General features: G+C 40.4%; 1 protein-coding gene across 1 annotated transcript; it reads right to left on the reverse strand.

Annotated features, from left to right (window-relative positions):
- Positions 1–1,273: 1,273 nt before the first annotated feature.
- CNGA1 (cyclic nucleotide gated channel subunit alpha 1) lies at positions 1,274–21,738 on the reverse strand. The gene is made up of 8 exons (XM_049632018.1): positions 21,623–21,738; positions 20,635–20,757; positions 19,124–19,186; positions 15,051–15,092; positions 14,851–14,961; positions 13,063–13,170; positions 12,201–12,307; positions 1,274–2,689 (listed from the first exon to the last, which is right to left on the reverse strand). Exons 1-8 carry the CDS (start codon positions 21,727–21,729, stop codon positions 1,275–1,277), a joined length of 2,076 nt encoding a protein of 691 aa, XP_049487975.1. The 5' UTR covers positions 21,730–21,738; the 3' UTR covers position 1,274.
- Between the last annotated feature and the right edge of the window lie 888 nt (positions 21,739–22,626).

The following is a 22,626-nucleotide window of genomic DNA, read 5'->3' on the forward strand; positions in this document are numbered from 1 at the left end:
TCTCATACAGTTCCCTTTTCTGAAATTTCTAAAACAATCCCATTAACTCCTTCCTGGTTGTCTAATTAGGTGCTTCTCAAGCTTTAATGTAGGTATGACTCACCCAAGGGTCTTGCTAAAAAGTAGATTCTAATCCAGTAGGTCTAGGGTAGGGCCTGAGATTCTGAATTTCTAAGAAGCTGCCATTGAACTTTCAGATCTCCTTTTCTAACATTACAACAATTTCCTTTGTTAATCACCCAGCAATAGAATTATTTGTATCCCTTTTTTTATTGCTGGCCAGTCAGATAAGGAAGATAGTAGTCATTGCTGTCAGGCCTTAAGAATCAGAGAAATTTTGGGGCGCCTGGGTGGCTCAGTCGGTTGAGCGTCCGATTTCGGCTCAGGTCATGATCTCATGGCTCTGAGTTCGAGCCGTGTCGGGCTCGGAGCCTGGAGCCTGCTTCGGATTCTGTGTCTCCCTCTCTCTCTGCCCCTCCTCCATTCATGCTCTGTCTCTCTCTCTCTCTCTCTCTCTCTCAAAAATAAACATTCAAAAAAAATTTTTTAATTAAAAAAAGAATCAGAGAAATTTTAAAAAATTTATTATAAAAAATTCCTACATTTTATGATTTTTAATGTTACATATTTATATATTAGCATATATATGTGAAGTCTAATTTGTCATGTTTTTATCGTAAGAAGTTTCTCTTAACCACGCTTCCCAAGTCCAAAAGTACAATGATTACTACCCTTAAAATGACTCTGAAGCTCTGTAAGATCCTAAACTCCCTACTAAATGATCCTTAAAATGACTCTGAAGCTCTGTAAGATCCTAAACTCCCTACTAAATGATCAGATAAGGAGTATTCATTTTAGGATTTATTTTACTTTACTGCCTTGTAATTCTTTTCAAAATGGTACCCTGAACATGATGTACATGGTAATTCCCAGTTGCTCCTCAGTGATCCAAAAATGCCTGAAAGTGAGGGATGCTTATTCACTTTTATAAAGCATATTACACAAAAGGAACATACATGAAAAAGATCAGAAGATATAGAGACTGACAATCATTCTATATCTTTGCACACTATCCATTCTGAAAAATCCTAAGTACGATGATTCTTTAATCACAGTACCTCGCAAGTGAGTATGTGGACCTTGTGCCCTGCACCAAAGCACATTTTCCTTATGGAAAACTCCCCCAGCTGAATCTTCCTCTTCTTCCAAATTAGAGTGGCCTAATAACATCACCAAAAGGATCATGAGGCATGTCCTTGTTAACAACCAGCTTTTCAGTCCTGGGTGGAGTCCATGGGCCCACTTTCAACTCCAGATCCTTCAAGAGCTGAAAATTCTGTGTCAATAAGTGGTTTCAGAAATCGCTCGACCTTAGTGAGTCTTTGCTTCAGTTTCTGCTGCATTGACTCATACTCCGCCAGGATCCGAGCAAACCTCGTTTGCAAGAGGTCTACGGACCCCTCCATTCGGGTGACCTTCTCCTCAAGATCCTTAGGATCACTTCCAGCATTTGCGACATTTATATCCAGCAGGCCATCTTTCATCAGGATTTGCCTTCCTTTCTCTTCTAACATAGTTTTGGCATCTGGGTACTCAGTCAGAGCTTCCATGAGGTCATCTTTTGAGAGACAGAAGAGATCTGAGTAGCCAATGCTTTTAATATTGGCTGTTCTTCGATTGCCGGCTTTGCTACCTTTAATGTTAAGGATGCTGATCTCACCAAAGTAGCTACCATCACTCAATACCACAAACTGAGTGATTCCATCATCTGCCACCACAGCCAGTTTCCCCTCCTTGATGATGTACATCTCTCGCCCGATATCCCCTTTCTTGCAAATGTAATCTCCAGGACTGTAGACTTGGGGCTGTAATTTCAAGACCAACTCCACCAATAGACCAGCTTCACAGTCCGCAAAAATACGCACTTTTTTTAACGTGTCTAAGTGAACGTTGATGGCGATCTCTGCTCTCAGCTTATCGGGTAGATACTTCAAGACTTCTCTCTCATCAACCGTTTTTTGGTTGGTCCACAGATAGTCAAACCATTTAATAACTCTCTTTTCCATATCTTTGCTTACATTTCGAAAATGCATATACTGCTTGATTGCATCAATTCTTGCTTGAAATTCTGCTCTGGCAGCATTCATGTTGGAAATCATAGAACCTATGTTACCAACGATGGTAGCAAAAATTAACACTCCGATTAAGAAATCAACCACCACAAAGACAAACTCAGAATCCCTCACAGGAGGTGGTGTTTCACCAATTGTGGTCAAAGTCAGTGTAGACCAGTAAAGGCTGTACACATATTTTCTAGCCAAACGGCCAAATTCAGGATCATTAACATCAGGATACACCCATGTGTCATTTCCAAATCCAATAGCTTTGGAAATAGAGAAGTACACACATGCATTCCAGTGGATAATGATGACAATATACATAACAAGATTAGAAATCCTGAAGATGTTTGGGTAGTTTGTTCTCGTTTCTGTTCTCTGGAAGAATTCAAACATCCGAGAGATCCTTAACAGTCTGTTCAATCTAATTTCTGGATAGTTCCACCCTAGCTTAAAATACAGCAGATCAGTTGGTATCAGTGATATAAAATCAAGTTTAAATTGCAAGTTTGATTTATATTTCTCTATGAGTTTAACCTCTTCCTTTACCAGCAGTCCTTGTTCCAAGTAACCTAAAATAGAAAAAAAAATTTTTTAATGTTTTTCACTTTTATGCCATTATGAATTTTTTCTAAAATAACCCTCAGTGAACTTCACTGAGTTCAAAACAAAACTTCATTTCCAGTAAAAATGCTTTTAGCAATGCAATCAGATATGAGTACCAATCAACATATGGCTACGGAAAATATTATTTTGCAGAAATAAAAAATAAAACTTTGTAAGTGCAAAGTGAGAGATTCCATACAATGTATATCTGCAATTCTCTCTGGATCCAGCCTGTCTATGCACGTAAAACCAAGAACAGTGTTCTTGGGAAGTTTTCTAAAACACCCCAGCTCTTGTGCCTAAAGCCATACACCACTCTCTTCCCAGAATCCTAGCCCCACCCTTGAAATTTGGGTACCTGCCTTACTGTGTATTATATGTATTCTTGCTTGTTCCATCAATGTGAAGAATAAATTTCTTTCAAAGATTCATTTTCTCTAGCCCTCTTATCCCTCAGGCTTCCTTAGACATCTGGGATCTTCCCTTCTCTGATGTTAACACAGTAGGCTGTGACTTTTAGCATTCTGATACATTTTATCAAGGAAAGAATTTGTTCCCCTTTCTATACTGGCCACCAGAGCTGTGACTAGGACAGAAAAACAGGAACATTGCTCCAGCACACTGGGATTTACAACATGTCCCTATTTTACATAATGATTCTTAAATGCTATTCTCTGTACAGTGGTTACCTTTGAATGTAGACAGCAGTGTAGAAACAGTAAGCTTATACCTACTGAAAAAGCATATTTAAGTGGGAAGCTATCAGATCCTGCTCCCAGGTCAGTAATGCCTCACCATGACCACAAAGTTGAGTTAAGGATGTGTGTACTGTTAGAAAGAGAAATCAAGAAACTGATCCCATCCAGAATTGCACCAAGAACCATAAAATACCTAGGAATAAACCTAACCAAAGATGTAAAAGATCTGTATGCTGAAAACTATAGAAAGCTTACAAAGGGAATTGAAGAAGACACAAAGAAATGGAAAAGCATTCCATGCTCATGGATTGGAAGAATAAATATTGTTAAAATGTCAATACTACCCAAAGCTATCTACACATTCAATGCAATCCCAATCAAAATTGCGCAAGCATTCTTCTCAAAGCTAGAACAAGCAATCCTAAAATTTGTATGGAACCACAAAAGACCCCAAATAGCCAAAGTAATGTTGAAAAAGAAAACCAAAGTGGGAGGCATCACAATCCCAGACTTTAGCCTCTACTACAAAGCTGTAATCATCAAGATAGTATGGTATTGGCACAAAAACAGACCAATGGAATAGAATAGAAACCCCAGAACTAGACCCACAAACATATGGCCAAATAAGCTTTGACAAAGCAAGAAAGAGTATCCAATGGAAAAAAAGACAGTCTCTTTAGCAAATGGTGCTGTGAGAACTGGACAGCTACATGCAGAAGAATGAAACTAGACCACTTTCTTACACCACACACACAAATAAACTCAAAATGGATGAAAGACCTAAATGTGAGACAGGAAACCATCAAAACCCTAGATGAGAAAGCAGGAAAAAACCTCTTTGACCTCAGCTGCAGCAATTTCTTGCTCGACACATCTCCAAAGACAAGGGAATTAAAAGCAAAAATGAACTATTGGGACCTCATCAAGATAAAAGCTTCTGCACTGCAAAGGAAACAATCAACAAAACTAAAAGGCAACCAGTGGAATGGGAAAAGATATTTGCAAATGACATATCGGATAAAGGGTTAGTATCCAAAATCAATAAAGAACTTACCAAACTCAACACCTGAAAAACAAATAATCCAGTGAAGAAATGGGCAAAAGACATGAATAGACACTTTTCCAAAGAAGACATCCAGATGGCCTAGAGACACATGAAAAGATGCTCAACATCACTCATCATCAGGGAAATACAAATCAAAACCACACTGATACCACCTCATCACAGAGTGGCTAAAATGAACAAATAAGGAAACTATAGATGCTGGTGAGGATGTGGAGAAACAGGAACCCTCTTGCATTGCTGGTGGGAATGCAAACTGGTGCAGCCACTCTGGAAAATAGTGTGGAGTTTCCTCAAAAAATTAAAAATAGAACTACCCAATGACCCAGCAATAGCACTACTAGGAATTTACCCAATGGGAATGTACCCATACAGGAGTGCTGATGCATAGGGGCACTTGTACCCCAATGTTTATAGCAGCACTTTCAACAATAGCCAAATTATAGATAAAACCTAAATGTCCAACAACTGATGAATGGATAAAGAAGATGTGGTTTATATATACAATGGAATACTACTTGGCAATGAGAAAGAATGAAATCATGCCATTTGTAGCAACGTGGATGGAATTGGAAGGTGTTATGCTGAGTGAAATAAGTCACTCAGGCAAAGACAGATATCATATGCTTTCACTTATATGTGGATCTTGAGAAACTTAACAGAAGACCATGGGGGAAGGGGAGGGGGAAAAATTAGTTACAAACAGAGAGGGAGGGAAGCAAAGCATAAGAGACTATTAAATACAGAGAACAAACTGAGGGTTGATGGGGGGAAGGGGAAAATGGGTAATGAGGAGGTCACTTGTTGGGATGACCAGTGGGTATTGTATATAAGCAATGAACCACGGGACTCTACCCCAAAAACCAAGAGCACACTTTACACACTGCATGTTAGCCAATTTGACAATAAATTATATTTTTTTAAAAAAGGATGGGGGGGAAGATGGCAGTGTAGGAGGACGCTGGGCTCACCGCATCCTGCTGATCACTCAGATTCCACCTACACCTGCCTAAATAACCCAGAAAACCGCCAGAAGACTAGCAGAATGGAGTCTCCAGAGCCAAGAGCAGATGAGAGGCCCACAGAAGAGGGTAGGAAGGGCGGAGAGGCGGTGCGCACTACAAGGACTGGCGGGAGGGAGCCGGGGCGGAGGGGTGGAGGGGCAGCCCGCTGGCCAAGCAGAGGCCCCAAGTCTAGCTTGCAAAAGCAGAGGGGCCGGATGGAGTGTGTTCGGACAGCAAGCAGGACTTAACAGCTGGAAGGTTATAAGTTAACAGCTTTGCTCGGAGAGCAGGAGGGCTGGAGGACAACGGGAGGGAGAGTTGTTGAGCCCCGTACAACAGAACGCAGCTTGGCGGGGAACAAAGGCACTCGCCAGCACCATCTACCTTGCCCATCCCCCAGCCAAAATCCCAAAGGGAACCGGTTCCTGCCAGGGAACTTGCTTGCACCACACAAACACCCAACTCGTGGTGCTTCTGCGGATCCATCCCTCCAGCGAGTCTGACTCCCTCCCGGTGCCACAGGGCCCCTCCCGAAGCAGATCTCCAAAGGAAAAGTGAGCTAAGGCTGCCCCTCCTGCCCCCGTGCACCTTGCCTACCCACCCCAGCTAATACGCCAGATCCCCAGCACCACAAGCCTGGCAGTGTGCAAGTAGCCCAGACAGGCCACGCCACCCCACAGTGAATCCTGCCCCTAGGAGAGGGGAAGAGAAGGTACACAACAGTCTGACTGTGGCCCCAGCGGTGGGCTGGGGGCAGACTTCAGATCTGACTGCGGCCCCGCCCACCAACGCAAGTTATCCAAGACAGCACAGGGGAAGTTCCCCGCAGTCCCACACCACTCCAGGGACGATCCAAAATGACGAAACGGAAGAATTCCCCTCAAAAAAACCTCCAGGAAATAACGACAGCTAACGAACTGATCAAAACCGATTTAAACAATATAACAGAAAGTGAATTTAGAATAATAGTCATAAAATTAATCGCTGGGCTTGAAAACAGTATAAAGGACAGCAGAGAATCTCTTGCTACAGAGATCAAGGGACTAAGGAACAGCCAGGAGGAGCTAAAAAATGCTATTAATGAGCTGCAAAATAAAATGGAGACAACCATGGCTCGGACTGAAGAGACAGAGGAGAGAATAGGTGAACTAGAAGACAAAATTATAGAAAAAGAAGAAGCTGAGAAAAAGAGAGATAAAAAAATCCAGGAGTATGAGGGGAAAATTAGAGAACTAAGTGATGCACTAAAGAGAAATAATCTACCCATAAGTGGTATTCCAGAGGAGGAAGAGAGAGGGAAAGGTGCTGAAGGGGTACTTGAAGAAATTATAGCTGAGAACTACCCTGATCTGGGGAAGGAAAAAGGCATTGAAATCCAAGAGGCACAGAGAACTCCCTTCAGACGTAACTTGAATCGATCTTCTGCACGACATATCATAGTGAAACTGGCAAAATACAAGGATAAAGAGAAAATTCTGAAAGCAGCTAGAGATAAACGCACTCTAACATATAAAGGGAGACCTATAAGACTCGTGACCGATCTCTCTACTGAAACCTGGCAGGCCAGAAAGGAATGGCAAGAAATCTTCAATGTGAGGAACAGAAAAAAATATGCAGCCAAGAATCCTTTATCCAGCAAGTCTGTCATTTAGAATAGAAGGAGAGATAAGGTCTTCCCAAACAAACAAAAACTGAAGGAATTCGTCACCACTAAAACAGCCCTACAAGAGATCCTAAGGGGGATCCTGTGAGACAAAATATCAGAGACTATACTACAAGCATGAAACCTACGGACATCACAATGACTCTAAACCCATATCTTTCTATAATAATACTGAATGTAAATGGACTAAATGCGCCAACCAAAAGACACAGGGTATCAGAATGGATAAAAAAACAAGACCCATCTATTTGCTGTCTACAAGAGACTCATTTTAGACCTGAGGACACCTTCAGATTGAGAGTGAGGGGATGGAGAACTATTTATCATGCCACTGGAAGTCAGAAGAAAGCTGGAGTAGCCATACTTATATCAGACAAACTAGACTTTAAATTAAAGGCTGTAATAGGGGCGCCTGGGTGGCTCAGTCGGTTAAGCGGCCAACTTCAGCTCAGGTCATGATCTCGCGGTCCGTGAGTTTAAGCCCCGCGTCGGGCTCTGTGCTGACAGCTCGGAGCCTGGAGCCTGTTTCGGATTCTGTGTCTCCCGCTCTCTGACCCTCCCCCGTTCATGCTCTGTCTCTCTCTGTCTCAAAAATAAATAAAAACGTTAAAAAAAAAAAAGGCTGTAATAAGAGACAAAGGGCATTATATAATAATCACAGGATCTATCCATCAGGAAGAGCTAACAATTATAAATGTCTATGTGCCGAATACAGGAGCCCCCAAATATATAAAACAATTACTCATAAACATAAGCAACCTTATTGATAAGAATGTGGTAATTGCAGGGGACTTTAACACTCCACTTACAGAAATGGATAGATCATCTAGACACATGGTCAATAAAGAAACAAGGGCCCTGAATGATACATTGGATCAGATGGACTTGACAGATATATTTAGAACTCTGCATCCCAAAGCAACAGAATATACTTTCTTCTTGAGTGCACATGGAACATTCTCCAAGATAGATCACATACTGGGTCACAAAACAGCCCTTCATAAGTTTACAAGAATTGAAATCATACCATGCATACTTTCAGACCACAATGCTATGAAGCTTGAAATCAGCCACAGGAAAAAGTCTGGAAAACCTCCAAAAGCATGGAGGTTAAAGAACACCCTACTAAAGAATGAGTGGGTCAACCAGGCATTTGGAGAAGAAATTTAAAAATATATGGAAACAAATGAAAATGAAAATACAACAATCCAAACGCTTTGGGATGCAGCGAAGGCAGTCCTGAGAGGAAAATACATTGCAATCCAGGCCTATCTCAAGAAACAAGAAAAATCCCAAATACAAAATCTAGCAGCACACCTAAAGGAAATAGAAGCAGAACAGCAAAGACAGCCTAAACCCAGCAGAAGGAGAGAAATAATAAAGATCAGAGCAGAAAAAACAATATAGAATCTAAAAAAACTGTAGAGCAGATCAACGAAACCAAGAGTTGTTTTTTTGAAAAAATTAACAAAATTGGTAAACCTCTATCCAGACTTCTCAAAAAGAAAAGGGAGATGACCCAAATAGATAAAATCATGAATCAAAATGGAATTATTAAAACCAATCCCTCAGAAATACAAGCAATTATCAGGGAATACTATGAAAAATTATATGCCAACAAACTGGACAACCTGGAAGAAATGGACAAATTCCTAAACACTCACACACTTTCAAAGCTCAATCAAGAGGAAATAGAAAGCTTGAACAGACCCATAACCAGCGAAGAAATTGAATCGGTCATCAAAAATCTCCCAACAAATAAGAGTCCAGGACCAGATGGCTTCCCAGGGGAGTTCTACCAGACGTTTAAAGCAGAGATAATACCTATCCTTCTCAAGCTATTCCAAGAAATAGAAAGGGAAGGAAAACTTCCAGACTCATTCTATGATTCCAGTATTAGTTTGATTCCTAAACCAGACAGAGACCCAATAGAAAAAGAGAACTACAGGCCAATATCCCTGATGAATATGGATGCAAAAATTCTCAATAAGATACTAGCAAATCGAATTCAACAGCATATAAAAAGAATTATTCACCATGATCAAGTGGGATTCATTCCTGGGATGTAGGGCTGGTTCAACATTCACAAATCAATGTGATACATCACATTAATAAAAGAAAAGATAAAAACCATATGATCCTGTCAATCGATGCAGAAAAGGCATTTGACAAAATTCAGCAACCTTTCTTAGTAAAAACCCTCGAGAAAGTCGGGATAGAAGGAACATACTTAAAGATCATAAAAGCCATTTATGAAAAGCCCACAGCTAACATCATCCTCAATGGGGAAAAACTGAGAGCGTTTTCCTTGAGATCAGGAACACAACAGGGATGTCCACTCTCACCGCTGTTGTTTAACATAGTGTTGGAAGTTCTAGCATCAGCAATCAGACAACAAAAGGAAATCAAAGGCATCAAAATTGGCAAAGATGAAGTTAAGCTTTCACTTTTTGCAGATGACATGATATTATACGTGGAAAACCTGAAAGACTCCACCAAAAGTCTGCTAGAACTGGTACATGAATTTAGCAAAGCTGCAGGATACAAAATCAATGTACAGAAATCAGTTGCATTCTTATACTCTAAAAATGAAGCAAGAGAAAGATAAATAAAGAAACTGATCCCGTTCACAATTGCACCAAGAAGCATAAAATACCTAGGAATAAATCTAACCAAAGATGTAAAAGATCTGTATGCTGAAAACTATAGAAAGCTTATGAAGGTAATTGAAGAAGATATAAAGAAATGGAAAAACATTCCATGCTCATGGATTGGAAGAATAAATATTGTCAAAATGTCAATACTACCCAAAGCTATCTACACATTCAATGCAATCCCAATCAAAATTGCACCAGCATTCTTCTCAAAACTAGAAGAAGCAATCCTAAAATTCATATGGAACCACAAAAGGCCCCCAATAGCCAAAGTAAATTTGAAGAAGAAGACCAAAGTAGGAGGCATCACAATCCCAGATTTTAGCCTCTACTACAAAGCTGTAATCATCAAGACAGCATGGTATTGGCACAAAAACAGATACACAGACCAATGGAATAGAATAGAAACCCCAGAACTAGACCCACAAACGTATGGCCAACTAATCTTTGACAAAGCAGGAAAGAACATCCAATGGAAAAAAGACAGTCTCTTTAACAAATGGTGCTGGGAGAACTGGACAGCTACTTGCAGAAGATTGAAACTAGACCACTTTCTCACACCATTCACAAAAAATAAACTCAAAATGGATAAAGGACCTGAATGTGAGACAGGAAACCATCAAAACTCTAGAGGAGAAAGCAGGAAAAGACCTCTCTGACCTCAGCCGTAGCAATTTTTCTTACTTGACACATCCCCAAAGGCAAGGGGATTAAAAGCAAAGATGAACTACTGGGACCTCACCAAGAAAAAAAGCTTCTGCACTGCAAAGGAAACAACCAACAAAACTAAGAGGCAACCAACGGAATGGGAAAAGATATTTGCAAATGACATATTGGACAAAGGGCTAGTATCCAAAATCTATAAAGAGCTCACCAAACTCCACACCCGAAAAACAAATAACCCAGTGAAGAAATGGGCAGAAAACATGAATAGACACTTCTCTAAAGAAGACATCTGGATGGCCAACAGGCACATGAAAAGTTGCTCAACGTCACTCCTCATCAGGGAAATACAAATCAAAACCACACTCAGATACCACCTCACGCCAGTCAGAGTGACCAAAATGAACAAATCAGGAGACTATAGATGCTGGAGAGGATGTGGAGAAACGGGAACCCTCTTGCACTGTTGGTGGGAATGCAAATTGGTGCAGCCACTCTGGAAAACAGTGTGGAAGTTCCTCAAAAAATTGAAAATAGACCTACCCTATGACCCAGCAGTAGCACTGCTAGGAATTTACCCAAGGGATACAGGAGTACTGATGCATAGGGGCACTTGTACCCCAATGTTTATAGCAGCACTCTCAACAATAACCAAATTATGGAAAGAGCCTAAATGTCCATCAACTGATGAATGGATAAAGAAATTGTGGTTTATATGCACAATGGAGTACTACGTGGCAATGAGAAAGAATGAAATATGGCCCTTTGTAGCAACGTGGATGGAACTGGAGGGTGTGATGCTAAGAGAAAGACAGATACCATATGTTTTCACTCTTAGGTGGATCCTGAGAAACTTAACAAAAACCCATGGGGGAGGGGAAGAAAAAAAAAAGAGGTTAGAGTGGGAGAGAGCCAAAGCATAAGAGACTCTTAAAAACTGAGAAGAAACTGAGGGTTGATGGGGGGTGGGAGGGAGAGGCGGGTGGGTGAGGGGTATTGAGGAGGGCACCTTTTGGGATGAGCACTGGGTGTTGTATGGAAACCAATTTGACAATAAATTTCATATATTGAAAAAAAATAAAAATAAAATAAAATAAAAAAAGGATGTATGTACTGTTATAATGTCTAATACAGCTGTGCCGGATACACTGATTTCTCCCCATGCCTCTTCATGGAATCTCTCTGTGAGGTAGCAATTACCTTTTCACCACAGAGCTGGCACAATATTTCTGTTCTCTCTATTCCTCCCACTGGCATAAAACCAATGAACAAGATAGTGGAGGAAAGCCACCAATCCACATTCAAAATATTGCCAAGTAACCTGAATCCGTTGGAGTAGCCTAAGCTTGTGGGTGAATATATGCTATTCTTGTTTCCAACAGTGCTTTTTCTTCTAAAATAGATCTGTGAGCTTATTTTGAAGAAGACTTGAATTAAAAAATTTCAGGGGCACCTGGGTGGCTCAGTCAGTTAAGCGGCCGACTGGCTCAGGTCACGATCTCGCGGTCAGTGAGTTCGAGCCCTGCGTCGGGCTCTGTGCTGACAGCTCAGAGCCTGGAGCCTGTTTCAGATTCTGTGTTTCCCTCTCTCTGACCCTCCCCCATTCATGCTCTGTCTCTCTCTGTCTCAAAAATAAATAAACGTTAAAAAAAATTTTTTTTTTTAAATTTCAAATTATACTATAGAGATAAAAACACAACATGGCAAAATATCCGAAGCTGAACGTATTTACCTGTCCTTGTTCGTACAAACATATCAAGAAGATAGACTATGTCTGATAGGTAATCAAAAATGAGCCAATATTCTAAGTAATCAGACTGAAGTTCATCAAAACATGCTCTGTAAAAGAAAAACATGTAAATAAAATGAACTGGGAGCCAGTTTAAGTAAAAGTCTTCTCTGTATACTTTTTATCATGGTAAGAGGTATAATGCACTAAGGCTGAGAGGGTCCTTAGAGTCCATTTAATCAACCACAGCTTTTCCAAATCTGAATGGTTTGATTTAGTTTTCTCATGCGTCTGAATTCCAACATTCTTTCGATTACACTAGTTCGCTTTGTGGAAACATCAAATAAGAATAAATGGCCTCAAGCTAATGTCAAAATATATTGGCTTATACACATTGATAACCAGGTTCTTATTGACTATCTGTACCCAAAATGCTTCCAGGAATTGTGCTTGGTCCTGGGTTGCTGAGATGTTTACTATCTAAAAGACAGAGAACCATAGACATACCTGAGAAACATATCTTGCTCTAAAACAACCTAAATTTTTTATCTTTTTCCACTCCTGGCAATGTTTTTTTCTTAGGCCACAAAAATAAAGTTTCTCCCAAAATTCTAATAAAACGACTCAGCAATCAAAAGTTTAAAACTATCCCCCCACACTTCATTCCAGTACTGGATTTCCAAGTATACTGGGAACCAATACATCTTCTCCTGATGTCAGGAAAACACATTGAGAATAACATAACCTCTCTTTACAACCTGAGGTGGAGAAAGGATGTATGTCCTGAAGAGCTCTGGACCAAACCATTAAGTCAGTTAACTCAGAAACTAGAAGCAAATTGAGATCCACAAAAATATATAGATACCTTGCAATAATCATAGTCCAGTTGTACATGACAGGTAAAGTGATGCAAAACAGCCAGTTGTAGTATGTGTTTCCTGAGGGATCGATAACTGTGACTTCTTTCTTCTCCCTAGCAGCAATTTGAAATGAAGTAGAAGGTTACCAAGAAACAAGAAAATCTTTATTTCACATATTAAATATGGTTATGTCCATTATCCACAATTAATGAAACAGAACTAAGCTGGAGAAGCTCACCCTCCAGGGAGAAGATTAGCTTGGCATGAGTGTATTAGACATCAGCAGTTGCCTAGTGAGGGCTGGATAGATGGTCAAATTATTAGTCTTACATTAAACCTTACATTAGACTTTTATTAAAGCCTTGTTTTACTGCGATGCTGCAGATACTTCCATCAATTCAGCCACTGAAAAGGAATAATGGCACAGATCATGCCAGATTCTGAATATTCCATAGACTTCTTTGGTAGGTTGTAGGTGGTGAGAGAATGGTGGTGTTACCACTTTTCCTACCAGGTAACAAAATAATCAGGAACTACACTGTGAGAGGGAGCTCTCATCTGTGTGGAAAGAAGACTGTAACACAATCTAATAAAAGGTACTTGTTCATAAGCATCTATGAAGGATGAAGAGGCAATAGGAGGTGGAAGGAAGAAGGAAGGAAGGAAGGAAGGAAGGAAGGAAGGAAGGAAGGAAGGAAGGTAGGTAATATATCGTCAAATGGAAAAATTTTTTTAATTGCCTAGTATCAAGCCTCTATTGGGTTTGGGGGGAGGGGTTGGGGTTTTTTTTTTGTTTTTAAAGATATTATTTTTAAATAATCTCTACACCCAGTGTGGAGCTTGAACTTAACAACCTGAGAGGAAGAGTCGCCCCCTCTACTGACTGAGCCAGCCAGGCACCCCAAGCCTATACTGCAAAGGACTTTTTCCTTTGTAAGAACTTCAATGGCTTTCTAGCAGGCACAAATAAGTGAATATTATCTGGTAAAGAAAAAGAGTTTTCTTTAAGCTTAGAAAACAATTTCCCCTTTAATAAAAAGTAAAAAGATAGTTTTGAAAATATCATTCAGCCTCACCCTTATGAAATTCTAACCCTCAAATGTTTGCTTACAAAAGATCTTGCAAATGGTTGGAGTTTTAATAAGCATTTGTACTGAGCTCAGAATTTTTTTTTAATGTTTCCTTATTTTTGAGAGAGAGAGAAAGACAGAGAGAGAAAGAAACACAGAATCAGAAGCAGGGTCCAGGCTCTGAGCTGTCAGCACAGAACCCAATGCGGGGCTGGAACTCAAAGTCTGCGAGATCATGACCCAAGTGCAAGTCAGACCCTTAACTGACTGAGCCACCCAGGCGCCCTGTCCTGCTCTCAGAATTAAGCATGGCTTTTGCAAGGAGACTAGCTTACTTTGGAGTATTTGCCATACAGTATTTATTACTCAAAAATGTTAGTAAAATTATTAAATTTTTATTTCAATTTAAAAAAATTAATGGTAAGACCCTAGAAACCTAATTCTCTTGAAATCCAAATATCTCCGAATGGTAAATTTATCTTCACCAGGACTTGAGGAAGTCAGTTAACCATAACATTGAAAAGTCTTGATGAGAAAAGTTAAGAATAAAACTACCATTGGTCACTTTAAGGAAGTAAGAAAAAAAAATTAATTCCCATTAGATAACAATCTATTTAGTCTTTTACACAAGGTTTCATAATTATAAACTTTTAGGAAATTATCCTTGCATCCAAAATCCATTACAAATTCATTCCTAATTTCAATGCCGGTAAAAACACTTACTCTTCTTTCTTATCTTTGCCTTTCTCCTCTTTCTTTTTCTTCTCTTTTTCCTTTTCTTTCTTCTTTTTCTTCTCTGAGTCCTTTTTATTTACATTTTTATCATCTGACTTGCTGAAAAGTGAGAGATGTAGTCAGTAATAAAATATGAAAATTTTATGGGCCGAAAAATCTGGGATCATTCATGCCAAAGCCTAACTTACCTCTTCTTTTCTTTCTTCTTTTTCTTTTTTTCTTTTGGTTCTCTAAAGAAGAAATAATATCTAAGTCACACAATCAAATTACATCCTGACTTCCATTCTTATTTACTTCCCTCTCTATTGAGCAAGAAATCTGAACCTTGTCTTCAGAGACCTGCCCGCGTGCTAAGAACTAGAAATCTGGTCTTCTAATGGAGAGTTATAAAAAATAGACCTACACCTACATAATAAAACAAACAAACAAACATTCCTGGGTTAGTACACATGGGAAATTGAAGACAAGGGAGGTGGATAAAGGCATAAACCCAACAAGGGAAATTTAGAAAACAACAACCCCCAAGAGTGTACTTTCAAAAAGTCTCCATGTGTACAAAAAAAAATTATTATTTAAAATGTAAGCTTCTTGATATCACTTATATTTATTATTGAGTAAGAGCTTGGAGAATTTCAAGAAAATGCCATCAATTTTCTTTAGAAGGGTAATCCTGACTAAAGCAATTTTTTATGAGTAGTCAAAAAACTCCACACAGTGGAATCCCAATTCTTAGAATCATTCACTGAATTTGAGATCACCTTTTCTCTATATACAATTTCTTCTGCAGTGGAGATTATGCGATTTGAGGCTCCTTCCTCCAGTTGGTTCTATTAGCTGAAGAATGGATTCTGGAGTCAGGCAGACCTACGGTCAAAACAGGCTGCCATTGTTGGGTCAGATGTCTTGGGAAAGTTTATTATTCAGACATGAATGAACAGGCATTGCACTACCACTAGGGTAGTCAGAGGATGTTAAAGGGAGATAGGGCTAGGCCTCAAAGCATGGGTAAGAGTTGGAGTGGTTGAGAAGAGTGAGGACACTAAAAGGAAGAAAATTTTCAGGTGCAAATGTACAAGTGAATTTAGTCTGCATATCAATAGCCCAGGAAAAGTAGAATGCTGCTATTGAAGAGAAATATGAAATAAATTAGATAAAGACGTGGGGCTTGGCACCTAAGACTGTCACGTACAAAGGGGAACAGAACATAAAACTGGACAAGGGAGAATTTATTGCCATGACAGCATATTCTTGTGTTATAGGCTTCAACACCCTAGCCCAGATCCATGGAAATGGTGCCAACACACTGCTGGGATGGCTCTCAGAAGCTCAGAAAAAATGATGATTTGTGCTAAGTGTAATAGAAATTACAAAGTGCCATGACAGACGGTGGAGGAAGGTATCAGGGAGACTGAGAGAAGTGATGTGCTGAAGTGGACATACCAAGTAAGGAAGATAGCCCACCAACTGACTATGGTCCCTAAGAAAGCTCAGAGGACACAAAAATGATAAGGAATATGCTGGTGAGAGGTGCACCAGCATCATTAAGAAACTCAGTGGTATTGTCCTCTATAAGCCAGAGCTGGTAGTGGGAGATGCTGAACTGGGTGCAAAACTGGGTTCCCTGAGAGCAACTGAGATGACAGAACCTGGGAATAAGAGATCGGTGGCAGTGCTTACACATCAGAGGAGAGATGGGTCCAATAATTATAATTATCATGAAGGTGAGCACGGTAGCCAGAGGGCTTAACTCATAGACAGCTATAGAAGAAGTTAATTGTATACTGTATTCCTAGATAGATGGGCATCCTTTTGGTTTGTTGGGGTACTGTTTAATGTATATAATGAAAACATATCAGGTATGGATGATTAAGAGGTTGAAGGCAACTTAACCAGATAAAAAGTCACAACCTTATGAGTAGTTTCTAAACCTGAGCCAGTTCTCAGAAATGAAACCACTGACTGAAGAGGGAGCCAAGCCCCCATTAAAGAAAGACTCTGCAAACACCATGACCAGTATACTCAGTAATGATTTCCCCAGTCTTTCCCCAGAGAAAACCCATGGTCACTTACATAGGTGACTATACGCTGGGAGAAGAGGGAGTACCTAGATACATTAAAGACTGTTTGGCAAAAGACCCAAGCTGTTATTGAGACCCAGGGATTGAAGCGTCATCATGCCTCCCATTAAAGTGGGGGGCAGCATATGGTGACCTACTAATAACAGAATCCTGTATGATTTACAATTTAGGGGGTTTCCACTGGATCTAAGGACCCCTATTGTGGTCATTTCTCCAGTTCCTCAATGTTAACTGGAATGTAAGTGGATGCATATATTTGGTCATTGGAAGAACCCTTATCCCTACTAGTTCCTTAACTTGTAGAGTAAGAGCTATCATAAGGGGGAGGGCCAAGTGAAAGCTCTCAAGCTGCCTCCTACCTGCTGGCCGAAAACAATATTGCATCCTAAACAGGAGGGAAAGAAAATGAGACCCTTAAAGACCTAATGCATGCAGGGGTGGTAGTCCCCACATTTAATTCAATGTCTTGTCCCTACAAAATTCACATGGATACTCATGAATGGCAGTAGACTACTGAAAATCAAGCACATAGCAGCCCCAATTGTGGCTCCTGTGGCAAATGTGAAAAACAATGCATTTGTGCTATCTAAACCATACACCTAAAGTTCTGGGCCAGTCACAGTGACTGTGTTATTTTTTTTTTTATCACTATCAGGGAAGAGGATCTGAAATGGTTATGGGATGGAAAATGGCACATTTATAGTCTCTTCCAGGGCTATGTTATCTGTCCTGCTTAATGTCATGACACAGCCTAGAGGGACCTGGACTATCTGGACATTCCTTGGAGCGTCACATTGGTCCACTATATCAATGGCATCATGTTAATAGGGCCTTGAAAGAGGACTGACTAACCATGGAACAGAAGATGACTGTTGACCATGAGTTGGATTCTGTCAGAACTAACAAGTCATGAGGTTGTACAGCAATCTATCACATGATGAAGTGGTATATCTGGGATTGAGCAGGTGCTCACTACCCTTCTGTCATGTCATCTACCACCATTGCATCAGCTCCTACTCTTCAACTCTCCACCAGGGCCATATGTGTGGGTCTTACAGGACAGGTCATCATCAATGATCTGGTCGATGAATGGGTCAGCTTGACATCAGGATACAAGCCAAAATGGGCTATGTCTATATCATAGCCCTCCTTAGAGGTGACCTTGAAAGACAATGGTAAAGTTAATCTTTCTAATGTCACAGCTCCAAGCAGTGCCCAGTCATCCCTTTTGTGTGGAAAAGGAAATGGCCATGCATGGGTCTGGGAAGCAAGGAGTTGAAGTAGGAGTGATTCACATAGGAAATGTGTGCTTCTCATCCTCACAACTTTCTGCTCTGTGGATCTAAAGGCTTCCAGATAGGTCACGTGTCTTCCAGGGAACACGGTAGGTGTCCCATTAAACATTAAGCTATGACTGCTCCCCAGTCACTTTAGGCCCCTCATGCAAGGCATGAGGCAAGTTCTTTAATCAGAACTAGATAGTGTTGCTGTGTTAGAGTGGGCGAGGGGGATGTATTTGGCACATAGATGATCCACTCTGGTGCCTTTGGTGTTCTCCAGCCCAGTTTTAGTGGTAAATGGACAAATACGGCAGCTATAACTCAAGAAAGGCACAGTGACAAGGGGCTGAAATCCATCGGGAATAAGGGTGACTATGACTACAGTGTGCATGAGGGTAAAGGCCCGGTCCTACTGCCTAACTATGACACAACTCTGAAGGGCCATCCCTGCTCTAGAGTTTCCCATGGGATTGTATGGCATATCAACTCTATTCTCTGAAGTTCAACTTCTCCCTCTGCCCCGTTCTACTCCCCTAACTCCCTTCTCAGAGATCGTCTCCTGAGGAATCGACCTAAGGCACACTGGCTCAGAATGGAAAGGATTACTGATATTTCACTTATTTTTGTCCACCAGGTGGGGCAACTGCATTTACACAGGAGACATGGTTTTCTATATGTATTTAAACACACATACATACATAAATACATGCTGCTTTTAATATGGGTAGCCACATTTTTCAGAAGTAAATAACCACATGACAAAATAATAGAATACCATTGCCATTGCATTAAATAGAGTTTTCCTAATAAAGTTCTCCTCTATAGCAGATTCAGATATATTCCTACATTTTACTGGTGTTCTTTAAGAGCAAAGCTTTGGTTTTCTATTGTAAATGTACTTACTGCTCCTTATTGCTGCTGTTGTTAACGTTGAAAAGTGCAATGGCACCAGGCAGGTAGTGCTCCCTGGAAAATGAAAAAGTACAGTGAAATCATAATAGTTACCATCTGCATAATGCCATTAAAGAACAGTCTTTTTTAAAAAATTGTTTTTTTAATGTTTATTTATTTTAAGAGAGAGAGAGAGCATGAGCAGGGGAGGGACAGAGATAGAGGGAGAGAGAGAGAATCCCATGCAGGCTCCATGCCTTCAGTGCAGAGCCTGACGTAGGGCTTGAACTCACAAACCATGAGATCATGACCTGAGCCAAACTCAAGAGTCAGATGCTTAACTGACTGAGCCACCCAGGTGCCCCAAGAAGTCTTAAAGAACAAATTATCAGGGCATCTGGGTGGCTCAGTCAGTGTAGCAGCCGACTTTGGCCCGGGTCATGATCTCTCTGTTCACGATCTTGCAGTTCATGACCTTGCGGTTGGTGGATTCGAGCCCTGTGTTGGGCTCTGTGCACACAGCCCAGAGCCTGGAGCCTGCTTGGGATTCTGCATCTCCCTCTCTCTATGCCCCTCCCCCATTCATGCTCTGTCTCTCTCTCTCTCTCTCAAAAATAAATAAACATTACAAAAATTTTTTTCAAGAACAAATTATCTTCAGTTACTAACTATTGTCTAGACAAATTTTGAAAATATAGAGCCTCCATGAAGCTTGAATTGCTAAATATCAGTGTGATGAACCAAAGTGATTAGTAAACACCTATCAATCAATGCTAGCACCAAAAATTAGCATCCTCCATGGCCTCAAGTGAGGCAACTTGGATGCCAGCAAGACATCTAAGACTTAGATTGTCAGAGAAGATTGGAAGAGAAGAAAAGACAAATAAAAAACACTGGGGAAACTGAAGGTTGTTGGTGGAAGCAGAAATAAAGAGAGAGGAAAAAAGGAGGGAGAAAAAGCAAAGAAAAAGTAAATATGTCCCACAATATGGGAACTCCTGATCCACACCAAAATCACATTCGTGCCCACACCCTTAGAGGCACGTGTGTGAAGTTCTCATGAGTGCTTCATTTCCTACCTAAGGATTTTTAGCTTTTCTGTTCTAGCTACTCACTCCTGTGCTCGACTTCCCTGAAAGTAGGGGCAAATGGGATACAGCATTTCAGAGGATGACAGCCAACCCTTCCCACATACCATTGCCTCAGGGCCCTGAAAGAAGGATCAGAAAGGCAGAGGAAGTCAGAGAGGACTGAGGCATCAGGTTCTAAAGGGGCAGAGACCAGTCTCAAGGGAAATGATCAGCAAGAGTGTTTGTGACTCAAAGCCCCGTGGGCATCGATAATCATCAGCCTGTGCTTTCCACGAGAGGAAAAGAATAAGTAGCAAGTTACTCCTGAGATCCTGCACAGTGGCTGGGTAGCAGGAGCATTGCCAAGCCCACTAAATGGAGGATTAGAATACCATTCTTTCCTCTAAATAATAGCTTAGAAAGAGATACGGAGGGATAGATTATACTGCTCACCTCTGTGTTGGTCCCCTTCTGTGTGAGTTATTTCTAAAGGAATCCCCTGCATGGGGGGTTTCATTCTCTGACTCTTCAAACATGGAGGCACTGTCGTCATCATCATCATCATCAGAAAAGGAGCTACAGTCCAATAGGAGGCAGAGGTGAATTAGATCAATGTTTTAAATTATTACGAAGGAATAACGTTTCTCATTAGGAGGACCACTGCCTCATCTTTTCTCCTTCCCTCTCAAATTAACATATGACGCTTTTTCTTTTTTTTTAAGTGGGCCTCACACCCAGCACGGAGCCCAATGTGGGGCTGTATCCCATGACCCTGAAATCAAGACCTGAGCCAAAATCAAGAGTCAGATGCTCAACCAACTGAGTCACCCGAGTGCCCCTACCCCCATTTTAATTAGAGGGAAATGAGAACTTCTAGAATACATGGAATTAGATAGAATATATACATAATTCAGTGCATACTACTGAATTGTAGTTGAGAAACCACTTTCTAGGTCTTCCATATTTCTATTACTTGACGCATTGATTAACGTTAATATTTATCAAATAAAAAGTATGATATCTATGTTTTTAGGTCACATTATACATTTGTATGGACTAACCTGTAATAACATTTCTTTCCACGAAAAATAAATGCAATATATGTGTATAAATGTCTATGCATTCATGGGGTGGCCACTTTAAATTATACTTCTAAAACATTCAGCATATCACACTATTATTTTCACATTCATCTATGGCAATGCCACCCCTTTAGATTTGAAATGTCCCATGAGAAAAGGCCTGGCATAAGTGCTTCTAAATAATCACCACAATAATATCTCTGTTCACTTGTGAGACAAGTTATGCTGTTCCAAAGTATAAACACATTCACAAAATCAAATAAATTACAAAGGGTAAAGTCACAAATTAAAAGTTAAACTGAAATCAAGACTAGTTAAATTTATTAGCGGTGGCTGGTATTAACAATGCATGGATTTACCTGCATGCTCCATTTTCCATCCTCCTTATTTCCTTTTCAATATCTGGAACAATCACATTGGGAACGTTTATAAAAGAGAACCGTGTATTGATAATATTTTTCTTCATGGTTAGTTGAATATCTGGGGAGAAAAAAGTCTTCTTAGTAGAAAGACTATATATTTACATATACAATCAAAAGTTTCACTCTACCATTCATCTAAGGCTCTCATCATAATTTTATTTCCAGTTATATATAGGACTTATTCTCTAATAGAATATAGATGTGGCCTAAGCCCTTCATTACCACTAGCCAGTTTTTTTGTGTATTTTTTTTTTAATTCAAGAATATATCAGAGGTGTAAACTTTTTTTTCTTAATTTTGGATTTACCACAGCTTTTTCTTTTAATGTTTATTTTTATTTTTGAGAGAGAGACAGAGCACAAGCAGGGGAGGGGCAGAGAGAGAGAGACAGACAGACAGACAGTCAGAATCCGAAGCAGGCCCCAGGCTCTGAGCTGTCAGCACAGAGCCCCCCACACGTGGCTCGAACTCACCACCGGTGAGATCATGACCTGGCTTAACCCACTGAGCCACCCAGGTGCCCCTGAATTTACCCCAGCTTAAAAATATTCAGGCAGTGTCGTCAGAGAACAAAACTATAGGGACCTCACATACACATCAAACAAGTAATAATAAAAAGCAGTAAAATAAAATACCAAAATGAATGTAATCAGCTATGAATTTCTATAAGCATTCCAAAAAAACAGAGCGGGGGCGGGGGGGGGGGCGGTTCTTGAGCGCTATTTAAACTTCGGAGGAAAAACTGGATGTGACACACTTAGCAAGGCCCCTAAATGATTACATATAGTGCTCGGCTGCTCGTGCAACCATCTCAGGCATCAGGAGAATGCCCAGAACGAAGGGATTCTGAATTCCCCCAGGTACGTCCTACCCTGCGGCAGTTGGCAGTTCGAGACCAACCTCTGGCTCTTGGACAGACGCGATGAATGGAGCGCAGGCGC

This window comes from Panthera uncia, chromosome B1, assembly GCF_023721935.1.
Source record: "Panthera uncia isolate 11264 chromosome B1, Puncia_PCG_1.0, whole genome shotgun sequence".
NCBI classification, from domain to species: Eukaryota; Metazoa; Chordata; class Mammalia; order Carnivora; family Felidae; genus Panthera; species Panthera uncia.

Bases quoted from the DNA above. Each gene is read 5' to 3' on its own strand.
- CNGA1 (XM_049632018.1), bottom strand. From the start codon at position 21,729: ATGAAGAAAAATATTATCAATACACGGTTCTCTTTTATAAACGTTCCC. The intron at 19,187-20,634 runs GTGAGCAGTATA...TTCATTTTCCAG, and splicing joins AGAAGGGGACCAACACAGAG to GGAGCACTACCTGCCTGGTG. The intron at 2,690-12,200 runs GTAAATACGTTC...TTTCTATTTTAG, and splicing joins GTTTGTACGAACAAGGACAG to GTTACTTGGAACAAGGACTG.